This window comes from Bufo bufo, chromosome 2, assembly GCF_905171765.1.
Source record: "Bufo bufo chromosome 2, aBufBuf1.1, whole genome shotgun sequence".
Lineage (NCBI taxonomy): Eukaryota > Metazoa > Chordata > Amphibia > Anura > Bufonidae > Bufo > Bufo bufo.
The window spans coordinates 652,277,490-652,294,992 of NC_053390.1; the positions used below are offsets into that span (position 1 = coordinate 652,277,490).

The following is a 17,503-nucleotide window of genomic DNA, read 5'->3' on the forward strand; positions in this document are numbered from 1 at the left end:
GAGGGACACTATGCAAATATATAAGAGAGCTCCTCCTCCTCGGGCTATACCCCCAGGCTCCACCAGGAGGAACTCAGGCGTTGCAAAAGCAGTAGGAGAAGGAAACAAGAAAGAATAATGGAATCCATCGGACCAAAGCCCATGAGGTCCAACCACAAACGGAACTGAACTGAAAAAACCCCTCCTGCAACAGGCAGAATGGGTGGGAGCTGTGTCCCCCAATGGAAAAGACGAGAAAAAGATTTTACAGGTGAGTTTCACAAAAAAAATCTCCTTTTCTCGTACTTTTTTCCATTGGGGTACACAGACCATGGGACGTCCCAAAGCAGTCCATGGTAAAAATATATCAACACTGCCAGGAGGAGCGTCCAACGGTCAAACAGGAACCACAGCCTGCAAAACCCTGCGGCCAAAGACAGCATCAGCCGAAGCCAGCGAATGCAACTGATAAAACTTCGTAAAAGTATGTAAGGACGACCAGGTGGCCTCCTTACACAGCTGAGACGCAGAGGCACGATTGCGCCTTGCCTAGGAAGCTCCCACCACCCTAGTGGAGTGAGCGGTAATCCGAGCCGGGGGAACCCTACCACAAGCGCGATAAGCTGCGGAGATAGCCAAGCGGATCCATCGCGCCACAGTGACCTTGGAGGCCGCCAGACCCTTACGAGGTCCCTCGGGAATCACAAAGAGGGAATCTGAATGGCGGACGGAGGCGGTAGCCGTCAGATACACCTTCAGGGCCCGGACGACATCCGGGGAATGGAGAGCCCGTTCCTTGGGGTTTGTCGGAGAAGGACAAAAGGAGGGCAGGACAAGATCCTCATTAAGGTGGAAGGAAGAGACCACCTTGGGCAAAAAGGAGGGAACCGGATGGAGCACCACCTTATCCTGGTGAAAAAACAGAAAAGGCTCCTGGCAGGCCAGCTCCGATACCCGCCTGATGGAAGTTATGGCCACAAGGAAGGCCACTTTCCAGGAGAGAAAGGTCAGGGAGACCTCCCTCAAAGGCGGCCGTCTGGAGAGCGTGCAGGACCAAATTGAGATCCCAAGGAGGCAAAGGGGGGACGTACGGAGGTACCGAATGCGCCACCCCTTGAAGAAAAGTCCTCACAGGACCCAGAAGAGCAAGGGACTTCTGAAAAAAGACGGCCAAAGCCGAAACTTGACCCTTCAGGGAGCTCAGCGACAGTCCCATCTCAAGTCCGGACTGAAGAAAAGATAGCACCATAGGAATGGAAAAACGAAGGGGGGGGGGGGGGAACCCGAGCTCTCACAAAAGGTCAGGAAGGCCTTCCAGGTACGATAGTAAATCCGGGAGGAAGCCGGCTTCCTCGCTCTGATCATGGTTCTAATCACCGAATCAGAGAACCCTTTCTTCCTCAGGATGGTGGTTTCAACAGCCACGCCGTTAAACGAAGAGACTGTAAATTCCGGTGGAAGAGCAGCCCCTGAGACAGTAGATCCTCTCTGTCGGGAAGAGGCCATGGGGCATCCGAGCCACGTCCGAGAACCATGCGCGACGAGGCCAATCTGGGGCGATGAGACCGGTCGGAATCCCTTCCGCCTCGATCTTGCGTAGAACTTTGGGTAGCAGAGGAAGCGGAGGGAAGACAGAGGAGGCTGAAGTCCTTCCACGGAGACACCAGCGCGTCCACCCCGTATGCCTTCGGATCCCGGGTGCGAGCCAGGAACACCGGGAGCTTGCTGTTGACGCCATCAAGTCCACATCCGGATGGCTCCACCTGCGGCAGACGTCTTCGAATACATCCGGATGCAGAGACCACTCGCCTGGATCCACCTTGTTGCCGCTTAGAAAGTCCGCTGTCCAGTTGTCTACTCCTGGAATGTATACTGCTGACAACATTGGAACGTGCGACTCCGCCTACAGCAGAATTCTCGTCAACTCCTGCATCACCATCCGGCTGCGGGTCCCGCCTTGATGGTTGATGTAAGCCACAGCCGTGGCATTGTCCGACTGAATCCTCACTGGGCAGCCCGCAAGGAGAGGAGTCCAATGGGAGAGGGAGTGGAAAAACGCCCTCAGCTCCAGAATGTTGATCAGGAGGCGAGATTCCGCCGCTGATCAAACCCCTTGAACCGTGCGTGACTGGAGAACGCCGCACCAACCCAGGAGGCTGGCATCGGTGGTGACAATGGTCCAGGAGAACGGTGGTGACGATCGTCCAGGTAGCGAACGAGTGTGAAACTGGGCATATGGAACGGCCTCGAAAGAGGCTACCATAAGACCCAGGACCCGCATGCACTCCCGAATGGAGAGACACGGGGAGCGCAGTAGGTGCGACACGACCCCTGGATCTGGGAGGACTTGGAGTCTGGAAGAAAGACTTTGGCGGCCGAGGTATCCAAGACAATCCCCAGGAAGGAGAGCTTCTGGGAAGGGAGGAGAGAGGATTTTGGGAAGTTGATCAGCCAGCCGAACCGTTCCAGAGTTTGAACAGTGATCCGGACGCTGTCTTCGGCCTGCGGAAGCGAGGGGGCCTTTATCAGGATGTCGACCAGGTAGGGTAGCAAAGGAATGCCCCTGGTGCGAAGAAGCGCCATGAGCGGTGCTAGAATCTTGGTAAAGACCCGAGGGGCGGTCGCTAACCCGAAAGGAAGGGCGACAAACTGAAAGTGTCTGCCACCAATGGCGAAGCGCAGGAATCGTTGGTGAGATTCTGCGATAGGGACATGCAGATAAGCGTCCTGGATGTCTACGGACACGAGGAACTCCCCTGGAAGAAGAGAAACAATAACGGAGTGGAGAGATTCATTACGAAACCTCCGCACCCGCAGAAACTTGTTGAGCAGCTTCAGATCCAGGGATCGGACGCACCGACCCTCCTCCTTTGGGACCACGAACAGGTTTGAATAGAAACCTGTGCCCTGTTCCCTTCTGGACCGGGGGGTTATTACCCCAGTTCCCCCAGAGGAAGAAACTGCCATCAAGAGATTTGAGGCTCGGGCCGGATTCCCCGGAACGCGAGAAGGGAAAAAACGTTCCGGTGGTCTGGATGCGAATTCTATCTTGTAACCCGACGTTACAACTTCTAGAGCCCACGCGTCCTGAACATGAGCCCTCCAAACCTGCTGATAGGAGAGCAGGAGGCCCCCCACCACAAGGGGTGGGGGCGTCCCTTCATGCGGAAGACTGCTTGGGAGCAGCATGGCGGGCCGACTGTGCCCTCGGGCGCCAGGAAGGCTGGCGCTTGAAGGAGGGCTTCTTGCGGGAGTCCTGTGACTTCCCCCTGCAGAGAAAGCCGGCGATGTTCTGCTAGAAGAGAAGCGGCGAAAGGACTGGTACCGGGAACCGGAAGACCTGGTCCGAAAGGGGAGCTTAGATCTAGGCTGAGGAAGATGAGTGCTCTTGCCCCCTGTAGCAGCAGAGATGAACTCATCCAGTTGAGCCCCAAAAAGTCTGGAACCCTCAAAGGGAAGGTTCGCAAGAGAGCACTTGGAAGAAGCGTCAGCGTCCCACACCTTCAACCAGACCTCTCTGCGCTGGATGACCGAGAGGGCTGAAATGCGGGCAAAGATGGAACCAATGTCCATGGAAGCCTCGCATAGAAACTTGGAAGTCTGAGACATCTGGAGAACCAAATCCAGTTGACGCATCCTGTTCCGCCAGGTCTTGGAGGTGGCGCTGCAACCACACCGAGAGAGCTCTGGCCACCCATGCCGAGGCAAAGGCAGGTCGCAGGGACGTGCCCGCCAGTGAGAAAATGGATTTGGAAAGAGTCCAGGCGTCTGTCCACAGCGTCCTGCAAAGAGGAGCCGCCTAGAACAGGGAGGGCCGTGTTCTTGGCTAACCTGGCCACCGGGGGATTCACCTTAGGAGGAGAGGACCACTTCTCCCCACTGTCAGCCGGAAAAGGATAAAGTGTATCCATGCGTTTGGTGGCCGAGAACTTTTGATTAGGACGGTCCCAGGCCCTGGATAATACCGTGGAAAATTCCTCATGGACAGGAAACACGGCAGCCTCCGGCTTCTTGGGCGGGGAAAGGGCAAACTCCCGACTAGTGGAGGGGGGAGAGTCCCCTTGGAGATTAAAGGTGTCGCGGACAGCCGCCACTAAGTCAGCCACCATGGTGGAGAGCTTAGGCGGGGGGTCCCGCTCCATGACCTCGTCCGAGCCGGATAATTCCCCGTCAGACCTGCGCTCCCTAGGGGGGGGTGGAGTCGTCCGAACGTGCCTCTAGGCGAGGGGGGGAAACGGAGTCATCCGAGGATGGCCGCTGCCGCTCACGCTGCCTCTTAGCTGTCGAGCGTCCTCTGAGGGAACCACTGTGAGGAGATGGCGTGGTTGGTGCCGCAGGATTGGAAACTGCCATACGTTCCATAAAGGACATGGCTGCCTTGGCGACTAAGGCCAAATCAGCGGCCGCGCTGGACATGGCAGATGCCCAAGCAGGCACCGCAGGGACAGGGGGAGAACTGGGCTGGGCAAGTGCAGGAGGAGAAGGACTATCCTGTCCAATGGCAGGGCAGGAGGCACAGATACCAGAGACCGAGAGGGGCAGAAGACATTCCTTACAGGACCCAAATGTGGTCCAAGAAGAGGTCTTGGCCGACTTAGGGGGAGCCCCAGGCTTAGGCATGATAGCAACCGGTACAAGTTAAAAGAGTCCTACCACCCAGGCAACAGCACCGACCAGAGGAGCAGGGAGCAGCCACGCGAGTGAGGAGCTTCTCAGCAAGCCGCGGCAGACAGCAGAGCGAAGCGCGTGAAGTTCCGCCCCCATGACGCGTCACACCGCCTCCCTAGAAGCGCGAAGGAAGCGCGCTTTATGAAAAGGATGTCCCCCGGCGCCGGATGGCGTAGCGGGGGTTAATGAAGGGAGACACGGCCCTCAGTAGAAAGCAGGAGGCCCGCTGCCGGCAGGTGCTGCTGTGAGTGTCGGAAGGGAGGACGCACCGGCGCCAGGCTGACCGTGCTCATAGAAGTCACAGCTACCCCAGCAGGGAAACGCTCCATGACCTAGTCCAGAATAGTGTCTTCATATTGACAGCCATCTTGGCTCTGTATGGAATAAAGAAAGTTAAAAACAACCAACAATACATTCACAGTCAAGTAAAACATTTATCGGCTCACCACATCTCTGAAGACCACAGCTCTTAAACGGTTTATATCCATGTCTTGCAGAAGTCTGTCTATGTCTTGGACAGGAGACATTATTCCAGTTGTGATGTCCAATGGACTCTGAAGACAACAAAGCAAAATAACTTATTCTGAGTTGAAACCCTGCCATGTGAAGCTAAAAGCATTGTAAAAGGGATGTAGAAAAAGAAAACTAACGACATAAAATGAGATCCCTACTCTTCAACCCAGTACTGTATGACCTTACAATCCAAATCGGTAAAAGTTTTCTACAAAGTTATTTGACATTTTTCAGTGCTAAGTTTTTGCCAAAAGAGCTCCCACCAGCTCACCAAGCACAGCGCCATACATAGTATAGCGGCTGTGCTTGGTATTGCAGCTCACCCCCATTAACTTCAATGGGCCTGAGCTGCAACTAGGCCATGTGACCAACGTATGGTAACGTCACATGGCCCAGGAAGTGGCCACGGCGGTCAGAGTGGCAGCTGATCAGTGGGGGTCCCAGTTGTCAGACCCCAGCCAATCTGTTGATGAGGATATCTGATCTGATATTGATGAGGATAAGTCATCAATAGTAATACCCAAAAAAAAAACTTTAACAAAGTTGTGTGATCACAACCTTATGCACACGTGGACATTGGCCAATCCTTCATATTATTTCAACAGGATGGGAGTGAGAAGCAGGAATCACTTTCCAGATAAAACAAAGTACCTGACAAAAATGAAGTCTGTTAGAGCCTTGTTTCCTCTGAAGTATTTTTTATGGAGGCCTTCACTGACAATAGACTATTGGAAGGATCGGTTGATTTAAAAGGGTTCTCAGAGTTATTTAAAATTTTTCGAGAAAATAAATAATTCTCCTATACTCGCCTGTTTCACCCATACTGTACTGAGCACCGCAACACTGGTCCCCCTCCCAAAGCTTGTATGCAAGAGTGCAGCAATGACAGAGGTATAGGGCACGTGACTGCTGCAGCCAATACCAAGTCTTGTACCATATACCACTGAGGCCAATGATTAACTGCGGTGGTCACGCACCATATACCCAACCTTGTGTACTGTGGAGGAGGACGAAGGTGCAGTGCTGAAAATGGTGGGCAGAGAAAGGGGTTAGTATAGGATGATGATTTGCAATTTCGAATTAACTCAGACACCCCCTTTAACTCTAATTCCAGGGTTGCACAGTTTTATTCCTTATTGCATTTACTTCTATTTTCCACGTATTGTGTACTTCGTCTATAGGATTTAGGAAAATTTAAGGTATTTGCTTGCAGCACCTCTACCCAAGAAGGTAATCACTGAAGACTCACTTTTTTAGTAGTCTCATCAAATGTAACTGGGCAAAATTTTCCCCAAGATAGCAAAAAGATTAAACTCAAATATTATAGATTATACAGACCCCCAAACCTACTCATGCACATGAAAACCTGACTATGAAACCTAGCTTCCAATATAATGCAGTTAGTAGATAACAAAGCCTCCACGGCTGCCCAGTAGTAGACAGGAGAAGTTTGTGATACAGAAGGTTTTACGGTCAATGAATTCTCAGATACACAGTCTTTTTGGAGAATTACCTAAAAACACACCGTATTATAGCACGATTTGCACAGATTACCTTTGCAACAGACTTTGCTGTTCCCACCAGGCCATGAATTACTTTCTGGTTTTTCATATTTTCTCCTGTGGATTTCAATTGCAAGTGCTGCTGACACTCCAGACAACTCCTAACAGCAACAGCACAAACTAAAACAGAAAACATGGACATGTTTACAGGAGCTCCATCAGACGCTTCACAAAACGCACTCTCAATTCAAGATGGAACGTAACCCTCAGACAGGGCTCTGCTCACAAAAACGTGGTTTATGGTAAGGCGTATATGCCAAATGGAATGCCTGGACTAATGCGACGGTATGAGATACTTCTTTTTTTGCATGTGTATGGTATGCTTGGGGAGGGGGGGGGGGGGGACTGCCTATTTGACTACACCCTCCAATGCAGACAAGATATTTGCCAGAAGTATGCCACAGGATCACTCGAGTAGGGGAACATGCAAACAGAATTTTCTTTATTAGTTCAGAAAGATACCGAAAAGATAACTTACAAAGGAGTAATCACCCTGTGTTCGAGAGTAGACAAATATTGTAACCACGGGTCCCAATTTTCATCTATTCAAGTCCTTGCCATAAGTACCCTTTTCATTGATGATCATAAAATTTAACATACATTGCCAATCTCTCTGGCTTAGCCCTTTACTTGATCCTACATCTAAGAATATTCATTTTACAACTACCAAGGTCCTAGTGGTCACCTTGATTCACCAGTTAAGTCAATATCCCATCACCCCACAATAAACATAAAATGGGGGAAAAGTGGAGATAAAGCTGATAAAAATAACCTTTGCTAATTACAGTATTTTTGGACTAAAAGACTCACTTTTTAGCTGGAAAAAAATCTTGCTTAAAAGTACTGTTGTCTTACAGTCTGCAGAGTAGTTCAGCAGTGCCAGACCTCCCCGACTGCTTTATTAACGATACAGCGCTTTTCTGGATCAATGAGAGATATGTACTCCTGCACCTTGCCCGCAACCAATTTGTATGATCAGTGCAGGCAGGAGAGGATGAATGACTATTCAGCTCATGGAGAGGATTGTGAGAAACACGGCCCTGCAAGCTGAAGGTCCCCAGCCAGCAAGCAGCAAATACATGAAAGCTGACTTAGTGTAGCTAAAGGACCTTTGATGATGTCACCAGTGGGAGGAGTCAGAGCAGTAAGATGAAGACTACAAAGCGGGTACTGTATTGTGCTGTACATGTATATTGTAACTTTTGATGCTTATTGTGATGTTTAAACTCCTATCATGTGACCTCATGAACTCTTGCTGTTTCAAAGGTCTAAAGATGATAAACTAGAATTAAACTGACTAAACTATTAACCCCTCTACCATAGACCATTAAAGTTAGTGACATTGACCCCTCCACTGCATTAAACTACCAGGGAAGGTTTAGTAAGTAGAAAATCTTTTTTTTTTATAATTTACTGTTGTCTAAACCTGGTGGGCATCTTACGGTCAGGTGCGTCTTATAGTCTAAAAATAGGGTAATCTGTCACATACTTCCAATATGGATACAGTTCAGGGCATTTTCACAGATAATGTATAAAATCTGCAGAAACTAGGTTACACCTGGGACATTTATCAGTCTCTAAATAGCAATGTAGGCTGTGAACAGTACAGCAATGTGAAAGATTGCAAGAGATATTATCTTTACCTTATTGCAAGATATCCTAACCCAACCACCAAGGGAAGTTTCCCCAATGTCAGACTTCCACTTATCAGGACCAGAAAATACAGAATGCCTTACATCTCTATCATTGCAGGGGATTTGCACTTATTAACGGGGTTGCCCAAATACAATTAATACTCTCCCAGGAATAGTACAGGTGCTGAAAAAACAAAAGAAGTGATAACTGCCATTCTTCTCCCCTGCCAATTGTTGTCCCATGCTCCACTCCTCCCTGCCGCAGTTAGTTTTCCTGGGTATGGTGGTGACATCCTGTATACAAGTCACCAGGCACTGTCATCAGCAGTATACAGAACATGACTGCAGTGGTGATGTGGTATGTACGGGACTTCACTATTGCAGCCAGGAAGCAGACATAATCTTTGCAGAAAAGCAGCATGACGCTGGAAGTGTCAAGGGAGAAAAATTGTAACACTTTTTTGTTAGTTTAGTACATTTAATGTTGCTCCCAGACTTTTAATATTACTTGGACAACCCCTTGAAAGATTAAGGGAGATTTTCATTTTGCAATGAAAGGTGCACTTTAAGAGATATAATTACATGTGCTAAAGGCTATGTACACCTTTGGGGGGGGATTTTTTTATTATTATTGCACTGTACTTATTTTAAGCTAAAAATAATATTATCAATTGGTCGTTATTAAAAATATGGAATCCTTTTTTGTTTAGAGAACAAGATGCAAAGATAAGCCGCACTCACCATTCGTGTTCACGCTTCTTTATTGCAGGGCATGTTGCGGGGGCAGACTCACATGGAGTATCAATCCACAGCGACGGCCGTTTCGCGGTATGACCGCTTCCTCCGGCTGTTTAATCAGGGATTAAACAGCCGGAGGAAGCGGTCATACCGCGAAACGGCCGTCGCTGTGGATTGATACTCCATGTGAGTCTGCCCCCGCAACATGCCCTGCAATAAAGAAGCGTGAACACGAATGGTGAGTGCGGCTTATCTTTGCATCTTGTTCTCTATTTCATTCTGTTCAAGCCCTGCACTCCGATTTCTTGGACGGTCGGATTAGGCCAGGATTGCGTTCCTTCAATTCCCAGGTGGGAGGACGGTGCCCTCAGTACCTCTTGTTATGTGCTGCCTTTTTTGTTTACATTGCTGTAGTAGCTGCCTGTGGATTTTCTGTCAGACCAGGAGCTGAGGGGCTCCTTATCTCTGCTCTCTGACCTTCCAAACACTCATTATAGCTCAGTTCTCATCTTACTGATAAGAATGTGGCTTAAATAAGTGTTTATGGCTTCTCACTAGTTTAGAGAAAAGGTTAATTAGAAAGTGAAAGTACCAGTCAGAGTTAGCAAAACAGTTTAACCCCTTTGTGACAGAGCGTCTCAATATTTTTAATAAAGGACAATTGAATTGTTTTTGCCAAAAACAAGTAAAATGCAATCATAAACAAAAATTACCTCCGGAGGTGTACACAGCCTTTAAGGTCAACAAATGCTTGGCAAATGTTCACTGTTACTCACCTAGTCTGAGGCATTGACGTAACACTCCTCCAGATGACATGTTCTTTTCAGCCTCAATGTCTGTAAAGCTCAATGAACTTGCAAAAATGAGAACATCCACTAGGCTAATTGCCCTTTGAAGGAATGTTACAGATGCCTCGATTGAAAGACCTTGGGTGGGCTCAATATTTTCCAATTCGTGCTGAAATAAAATGAATTCCACATAATTTACATGGTTCAAAAACGTAAAACAAATGCAACCACAAGAGGAAACTTCAACAAAACGTCTTGCATATAAAAGGGGTCTCCACTTTAGACCAGACATTTTAATCAAGCAGACCCATATGATCAGTTGTTATGGCCTGCTAATCCTATAGATGGAATAAACTCAGACTGGCAGCCTAGACCTGGCCCAGGATTTATCACAGTGGCTCAGGCTGAATGATAAATGTACAACTTTTATACCAGATATTGGGTGGCTTAGTATGAGACAGAATTTTATACCACAATTGTGGCGCACAGATTTCCTGTTAAGATACACTCACCGCAAAACACGGACACCAGCCATGTGCGTTCCACATTTTGCAGACCGCACATGGCCGGCACAAACATGGCCGGCACAAGAATAGGACATGCTCCATTTAATTTTTTTGCGGGGGTGCGGAACGGAAATGCGGATGTGGACAGCACCCCAATGGGTCCACACCCGTTCCGCAAAATTGCAGAACGGATGTGGACCCATTTTGCGGACATGTAAATGGACTCTTACTCACAGATTTCTCTAAAAGTAGAGGTGTCAAACTGCACCACATTTTAGCACAATTTAAGCCAAAATGTAGACACACTCATTAGTAAATGTGGGCCACTGAGTGTCTGATTTTCACCCCTGAAGGGGGGTAATTTAAAGGGGTATTCCCATTTCATACACACAGGGACATCACAGGTGAATAACTGACAAATAATGCACAATAACATTTGAGAACATACATTACTACATTTAACCACTTCATATCCGGGCCATTTGCCCACTTCCTGACCAGGCCTAATTTTGCAAATCTGACATCAGTTTATGTGGTAATAACTTTGGAACGCTTTTATTTATCCAAACCATTCAGAGACAGTTTTCTCGTGACACATTGTACTTCATGATAGTCATAAATTCGAGTCAATATATTTCACCTTTATTTATGAAAAAATCCCCAAATTCCCCAAAAAGTTAGAAAAATTTGCAATTTTCAAAATTTCAATTTCTCCGCTTAATACAAAGTGATACCTCATAATTACTTAACATTCCCCATATGTCTACATTGTGTTGGCATCATTTTGGAAATGTCATTTTATTTTTTTAGGACATTTAGAAGGCTTAGAATTTTAGAAGCAATTAAAAAATGTAAGAAAATTGCCAAAACCCACTTTTTAAGGACCAGCTCAGGTCTGAAGTCACTTTGTGGGGCTTACATAGTGGATACCCCCATAAATGACCCCATTGTAGAAACTACACCCTTCAAGTTACTTAAAACTGATTTTACTAACTTTGTTAACCCTTTAGGCGTTTCACAAGAATTAAAGGAAAAAAGGAGATGAAATTTAAAAAAATTCACTTTTTTGGCAGATTTTCCATTTTAATCCATTTTTTTCTTTAACACATCGAGGATTAAACAGCCAAACAAAACAATATTTATTACCCTGATTCTGCGGTTTAGAGAAACACCCCACATGTGGTCATAAACTGCTGTATAGGCACACGGCAGGGAGCAGAAGAAAAGGAGCGCCACATGGCTGAACTGGTTTATAGATGCCATGCCCCTGATGCACCCTTACAGTAGAAACTCCCAAAAAGTGGAAACTAGGGGATAAGGTGCCAGTTTTATTGGTACTATTTTTGGGTACATATGATTTTTTGATCATTCATTATAACACTCAATGGGGCAAGGTGACCAAAAAAATTGGTCGTTTTAGCACAGTTTATTATTTTTAAATGATTTTCTTATGTAGGGGCTCATTCTTTGCGGTATGAGGTGACTGTTTTATTGGTACCATTTTGTGGGGCATACGCCTTTTTGATCACTTGGTGTTGCACTTTTTGTGATGTAAGGTGACAAAAATGGCTTTTTTTGACAGTTTATTTTTTTATGGTGTTTAATCGGACTGGGTGGATCATGTGATATACTTATAGAGCCGACCGTCACGGACGCGGCAATACCAAATAGGTCTATTTTATTTTATTCTAATTTTCTAATTATTATTTTTTTATTCCTTACTTGGGGAATTTATTTATTTTTACATGTGAAACCTTTTTTTAATTTTAAATTTTTATTTTTTATTTTACACTTTTCGCCCCCCATAAGGTCATACAAGACCTCTGGGGGACATTAAACTTGACTTTTTTTTTTCACTATTGATTTCTCTTGTAACTGGGGCTGCCATAGTAGCCCCAGTTACAGGGGAAATACACCCCAGAGAGGAAGTACAGCGGTATACTGCACTGTACAGCCTCAGTGCAGGGCTGATCGAGGTCTGTGAAAGACCCGACAGCTCCTGCACTCACCCGACTCCAGCAGTCACATGACCGCAGGGCTGGAACAGGAAGCGAATAGCGCTTCCTGCTCTGTATAAACGGCGATCGGTGAGCGCTGTGTATATAGCGATCTAGAAGGCAGGGACACCTGGGAACTGTCCCTGCCTTCTCTAAGGGTTGCCCTGCTGTCAAGGACAGCGGGCAACCTGATGTGCAGCTGCATGATTAGGGTCCATCCACACGTCCGTGTGTGTTTTGCGGATGCACGTGGATCCGCAAAACACCTGTACATGCCATGGTATAAGTTTCAAGTATAGGTGCAGTCTAGCAATTAGCAGCTATCCCTGATGAACCAGACTGTGTACACCTAAATGACCACCATCTGATTTTTCACTATTGATTTCTCTTGTAACTGGGGCTGCCATAGTAGCCCCAGTTACAGGGGAAATACACCCCAGAGAGGAAGTACAGCGGTATACTGCACTGTACAGCCTCAGTGCAGGGCTGATCGAGGTCTGTGAAAGACCCGACAGCTCCTGCACTCACCCGACTCCAGCAGTCACATGACCGCAGGGCTGGAACAGGAAGCGAATAGCGCTTCCTGCTCTGTATAAACGGCGATCGGTGAGCGCTGTGTATATAGCGATCTAGAAGGCAGGGACACCTGGGAACTGTCCCTGCCTTCTCTAAGGGTTGCCCTGCTGTCAAGGACAGCGGGCAACCTGATGTGCAGCTGCATGATTAGGGTCCATCCACACGTCCGTGTGTGTTTTGCGGATGCACGTGGATCCGCAAAACACCTGTACATGCCATGGTATAAGTTTCAAGTATAGGTGCAGTCTAGCAATTAGCAGCTATCCCTGATGAACCAGACTGTGTACACCTAAATGACCACCATCTGATAATAGAACTAATTGGTGTAAAATACCCAGAAAGTCAGAACTAATACTGGACTGTGGACTTAAATGGGTTGTCCAAGTTATTTTTTTGTTCTTTGTAGGTTTTTAACTAAGCAAATTTAAGGAGATTTTCACTTTACTTCCTTCATCTACAGTGGCCTTGTTCGCCTAGTTAGCCGAGTGTCACGTGACCTGTGAGGTCATCTTCTTTTCCTGCTCCGATGATGTTCCGTGCACAACCCTAAGGGAGCAGGTCTGGCTCTGTGCACGGAACGTCACTGTGAAGGTTGTGCTGGTTGGAGCGACAAGCCACGCCCCCTGCACTGCCCGATCTGCTGGCCGAGCTGTCTGTCCTGTGTCTCCCTTCCCACTGGTTTCTTCAGATACTGAGCAACTGCAGGGTATCCTCTTCTCTAGTCACTGAAGAGACAAATGCTGTGCACAGGATCCTCACTCCCCCCCCCCCCCCCCTGCAGACATAGAGCTGACAAAGACTACAAGAGTTCTCTCCTCTGTACTCTTTTGCAGGCTGTGAAGTGTCTGCAAAGCATTGCATGAGAACAGGTAGGGAAAAAATTCTGTGCATCAGTAGTGTCATTGTGCTGTACATCTGGTACATGTAGTCCCAAACATACTACATGAGTATCCCAGTATTCAGATTGCAGAAATTATATTCACTCTCTTTGCAGGGCGGATAAAAATCTTTTTTTTCCTTTTTTTTTAAAAATCTAAAAAAAAAAAAAAGATTTTTTTATTTAAATCGGATTTTCTTTTATTTAAATCAGATTTTTTTTTTTTTATATAAAATGCTTTTTGAGGAAAATATATTACCATCCAAAGGTTATTCCATCATGAAATAAAGATTAGTTTTTTAATTATGTAGAATAAGGCTGTACGTAGACTTCCATATTGTTGAATGGATTAGGCAGTGGCTGAGGGATAGACAACAGAGGGTTGTAGTCAATGGAGTATATTCAGACCATGGTCTTGTTACCAGTGGGGTACCTCAGGGATCTGTTCTGGGACCCATATTGTTTAATATCTTTATCAGCGAAATTGCAGAAGGCCTCCATGGTAAGGTGTGTCTTTTTTCTGATGACACAAAGATTTGTAACAGGGTTGATGTTCCTGGATGGATACACCAAATGGAAAAGGATTTAAGAAAACTAGAGGAATGGTCAAAAATCTGGCAACTAAAATTTAATGTTGATAAGTGCAAGATAATGCACATGGGGCGTAAAAAGCCAAGAGCAGAATATAAAATCAGTGATACAGTCCTAACCTCAGTATCTGAGGAAAGGGATTTAGGGGACATTATTTCAGAAGACTTAAAGGTAGGCAGACAATGTCATAGAGCAGCAGGAAATGCTAGCAGAATGCTTGGGTGTATAGGGAGAGGAATTACCAGTAGAAAGAGGGAGGTGCTCATGCCGCTCTACAGAGCACAAGTGAGACCTCATTTGGAGTATTGTGCTCAGTACTGGAGACCATATCTCCAGAAGGATATTGATACTTTGGAGAGAGTTCAGAGAAGAGCTACTAAACTGGTACATGGATTGCAGGATAAAACTTACCAGGAAAGATTAAAGGACCTTAACATGTATAGCTTGGAAGAAAGATGAGACAGAGGGGATATGATAGAAACTGCCAAATACATAAAGGGAATCAACAAGGTAAAAGAGGAGAGAATATTTAAAAGAAGAAAAACTGCAACAAGAGGACATAGTTTTAAATTAGAGGGGCAAAGGTTTAAAAGTAATATCAGGAAGTATTACTTTACTGAGAGAGTAGTGGATGCATGGAATAGCCTTCCTGCAGAAGTGGTAGCTGCAAATACAGTGAAGGAGTTTAAGCATGCATGGGATAGGAATAAGGCCATCCTTCATATAAGATAGGGTCATAGTATTTAGTATTTTGGGCAGACTAGATGGACCGAATGGTTCTTATCTGCCAACACATTCTATGTTTCTATATGTGTAATTTTTTTGGTAAATAAATTCCATTAATCCATTCACAATGTCATGCTCTTCCAGAGGTTTTTGTAAGATTATTGGGCAGTTTCTCTGCCTACAAGATATTATCACAGATGCTTGGTTTACTTTTGCAGTTCTCAAAACTGAATTTGACTCAGCAGAGATCACATGCCTCTTCTTCACAGCAAAAATGTTATAACATGAACAGAGTTGAGAAAAATACCTTAATCCTAACTTCTACAAACCTATAAATGCAGAATCAACCTAATCAAACTAATATGAAAAGTTGTTTAAATCTTCATCTACTTGCATATTATAAGTTATACCAGCAAGAATTAGTCTTTATGTAGAAAACTATGATTTAAATCAAGCCTTACTGACTAGTGATTTAAATCAAATCCACCCTGGTTGACACCCACAAATATTCATCAGGAAACCCTCAAAAGATTGTTATTACATGCCCCTAACAGCTCTGCAGCTGCATGTGAACAAAGGGCGAGAACTGAACTGAACTTACAGTGCTTTATTATTTTATTTTTACATGACTTGGACATTCCGCTTTTAGTGCACAGCTCTAAATTAATCAGTAGACACAAAAGTTGAATCCTCACCGTGGCAGATGTTGCTGCAGAGAGTAATGGCAGTATACCACCACAAGCCATTATCATGTTGTCTGTGATCTGAGAGACCAGGTGGATTGTGTTGTGCACAAAAATGACATTGTCGCTGCTGTTCACAAAATCCATTATCGTCTTTGTAGAGTGGCTGCAACGGGAAAGAGAATTGCAAAACACAAAAAATAGCAACGCAGAAAAAAACTAAAACAAAGTAGTAACATTTGGCACTGCATTAGCTGCTACATTTGTGTTCCTAACTTTAGAACCACCAATCCAACTTACATAACATGTAGCATTTTATTTCATAACCGCTATGCGATTTCTGTATTATGTCTGCCAATGGTCAGCCTTACCTTCACCGTAAACCTCATCATCACATTGTAGTTCCCAGAAAAGTAACAAGATATAAACTCATGCTATAGGCTCACCTTCGCCACATTTGGATGTCAGTTTCAATTGAAAACAAAAGGTCTGTTAGCAGCCGCTGATGCATCATCGACCATTTGAACTCAGGAATACGAAACATAGTCGATCTGGAGTCTCTCCTCTGCCCCTCTGATGGAGCCGCTTGTTCCCCCTTATGTACATCTGTCTGTTTTACAGGCTACGCATTACAAACAGAAATAGAGGAAACGTGACTATGAACAGCAAGTAATAAACTTTATATTATATACATCTAAGGAAAAAAGTATAACAACCTGCTTTATGAAGACGCTCAGAGAGATGAGCTGCACAATGTGTTCCATAGAGAACATAGATTATAGTTAAAGGGGTTCTCTAAGACAATCCCTTTTGATATTCCCAGGCAGGATGCAGTAATTAAAAAAATATATATAAAAAAATCCCAACATCCACTCTCCAGTGGGGACCGAAAGCCACCCTGACTGGCAATATCAAAAGGAGAATCCAATCTCAGAAATCCCCTTTAAATCCAGACCAGAATTGTGATCAGTTTTTGCATTTCTATGTCTAAAAAATGTCTACATTTACAGACTAACCAGGAATAATGTTAGAATCGTGCCACCTGCTGTTTGTATTGAGCAGCCCTCACCGTGTCCACCTTAGTAACTGCGCTGGGGTGGACACACATGCTCAGTCTTGCTCCTTCAGGTATACAGAAGGATCCCTGGTGTGGTGAGTAGGGATGAGCGAAATTCATATTTTGAAATTCGTTCTCTGTTCGTGTTGTGGTATTTACTGAATTGCGTCATGGATTCCGTTACCACGGACCATAACGCAATTTCATGACAGAATTCAAAAAGGAATGCCTTTAGAGGCAGTTATTCATTCCGTCATAATTGAAGTCTATGGCCTGCATAACAGATCCGTCCGGTTTACGTTATGCTGGAGTCCGCAATTCAGTAAATACCACAACACAAACCGAAAACGAATTTCAAAATATGAAATTTGCTCATCCCTAGTGGTGAGCCAACTGTTTCTCAGAGAGTCTGAGTAAGTACAATTACAGTAATGCTGCATGTGTGACTACCTCAGCACAAACTGAGGTGGACACAAAAAGGCTGTTCAATTGAAACAGTAGATAGTACTATTTTACCATTATTTCTGAAATATCGGAATATAATTAATACACAATTCTCATCTGGTCTGAATTCACCAAAATAATATTCTTTGTGGGATAATCCCTTG

General features: G+C 45.5%; 1 protein-coding gene across 1 annotated transcript in view; it reads right to left on the minus strand.

Annotated features, from left to right (window-relative positions):
* Positions 1 to 17,503, minus strand: part of LRBA (LPS responsive beige-like anchor protein) — a 640,201-nt gene that overhangs the window by 522,902 nt on the left and 99,796 nt on the right. Inside the window, exons 23-27 of the mRNA XM_040418535.1 lie at positions 16,285 to 16,460; positions 15,851 to 16,004; positions 9,871 to 10,051; positions 6,715 to 6,842; positions 5,094 to 5,201 (exon numbers count right to left, since the gene is read on the minus strand). Of these exons, the coding sequence (XP_040274469.1) occupies positions 5,094 to 5,201; positions 6,715 to 6,842; positions 9,871 to 10,051; positions 15,851 to 16,004; positions 16,285 to 16,460 (747 nt within the window). The remainder of the gene's footprint in view (positions 1 to 5,093; positions 5,202 to 6,714; positions 6,843 to 9,870; positions 10,052 to 15,850; positions 16,005 to 16,284; positions 16,461 to 17,503) is intronic.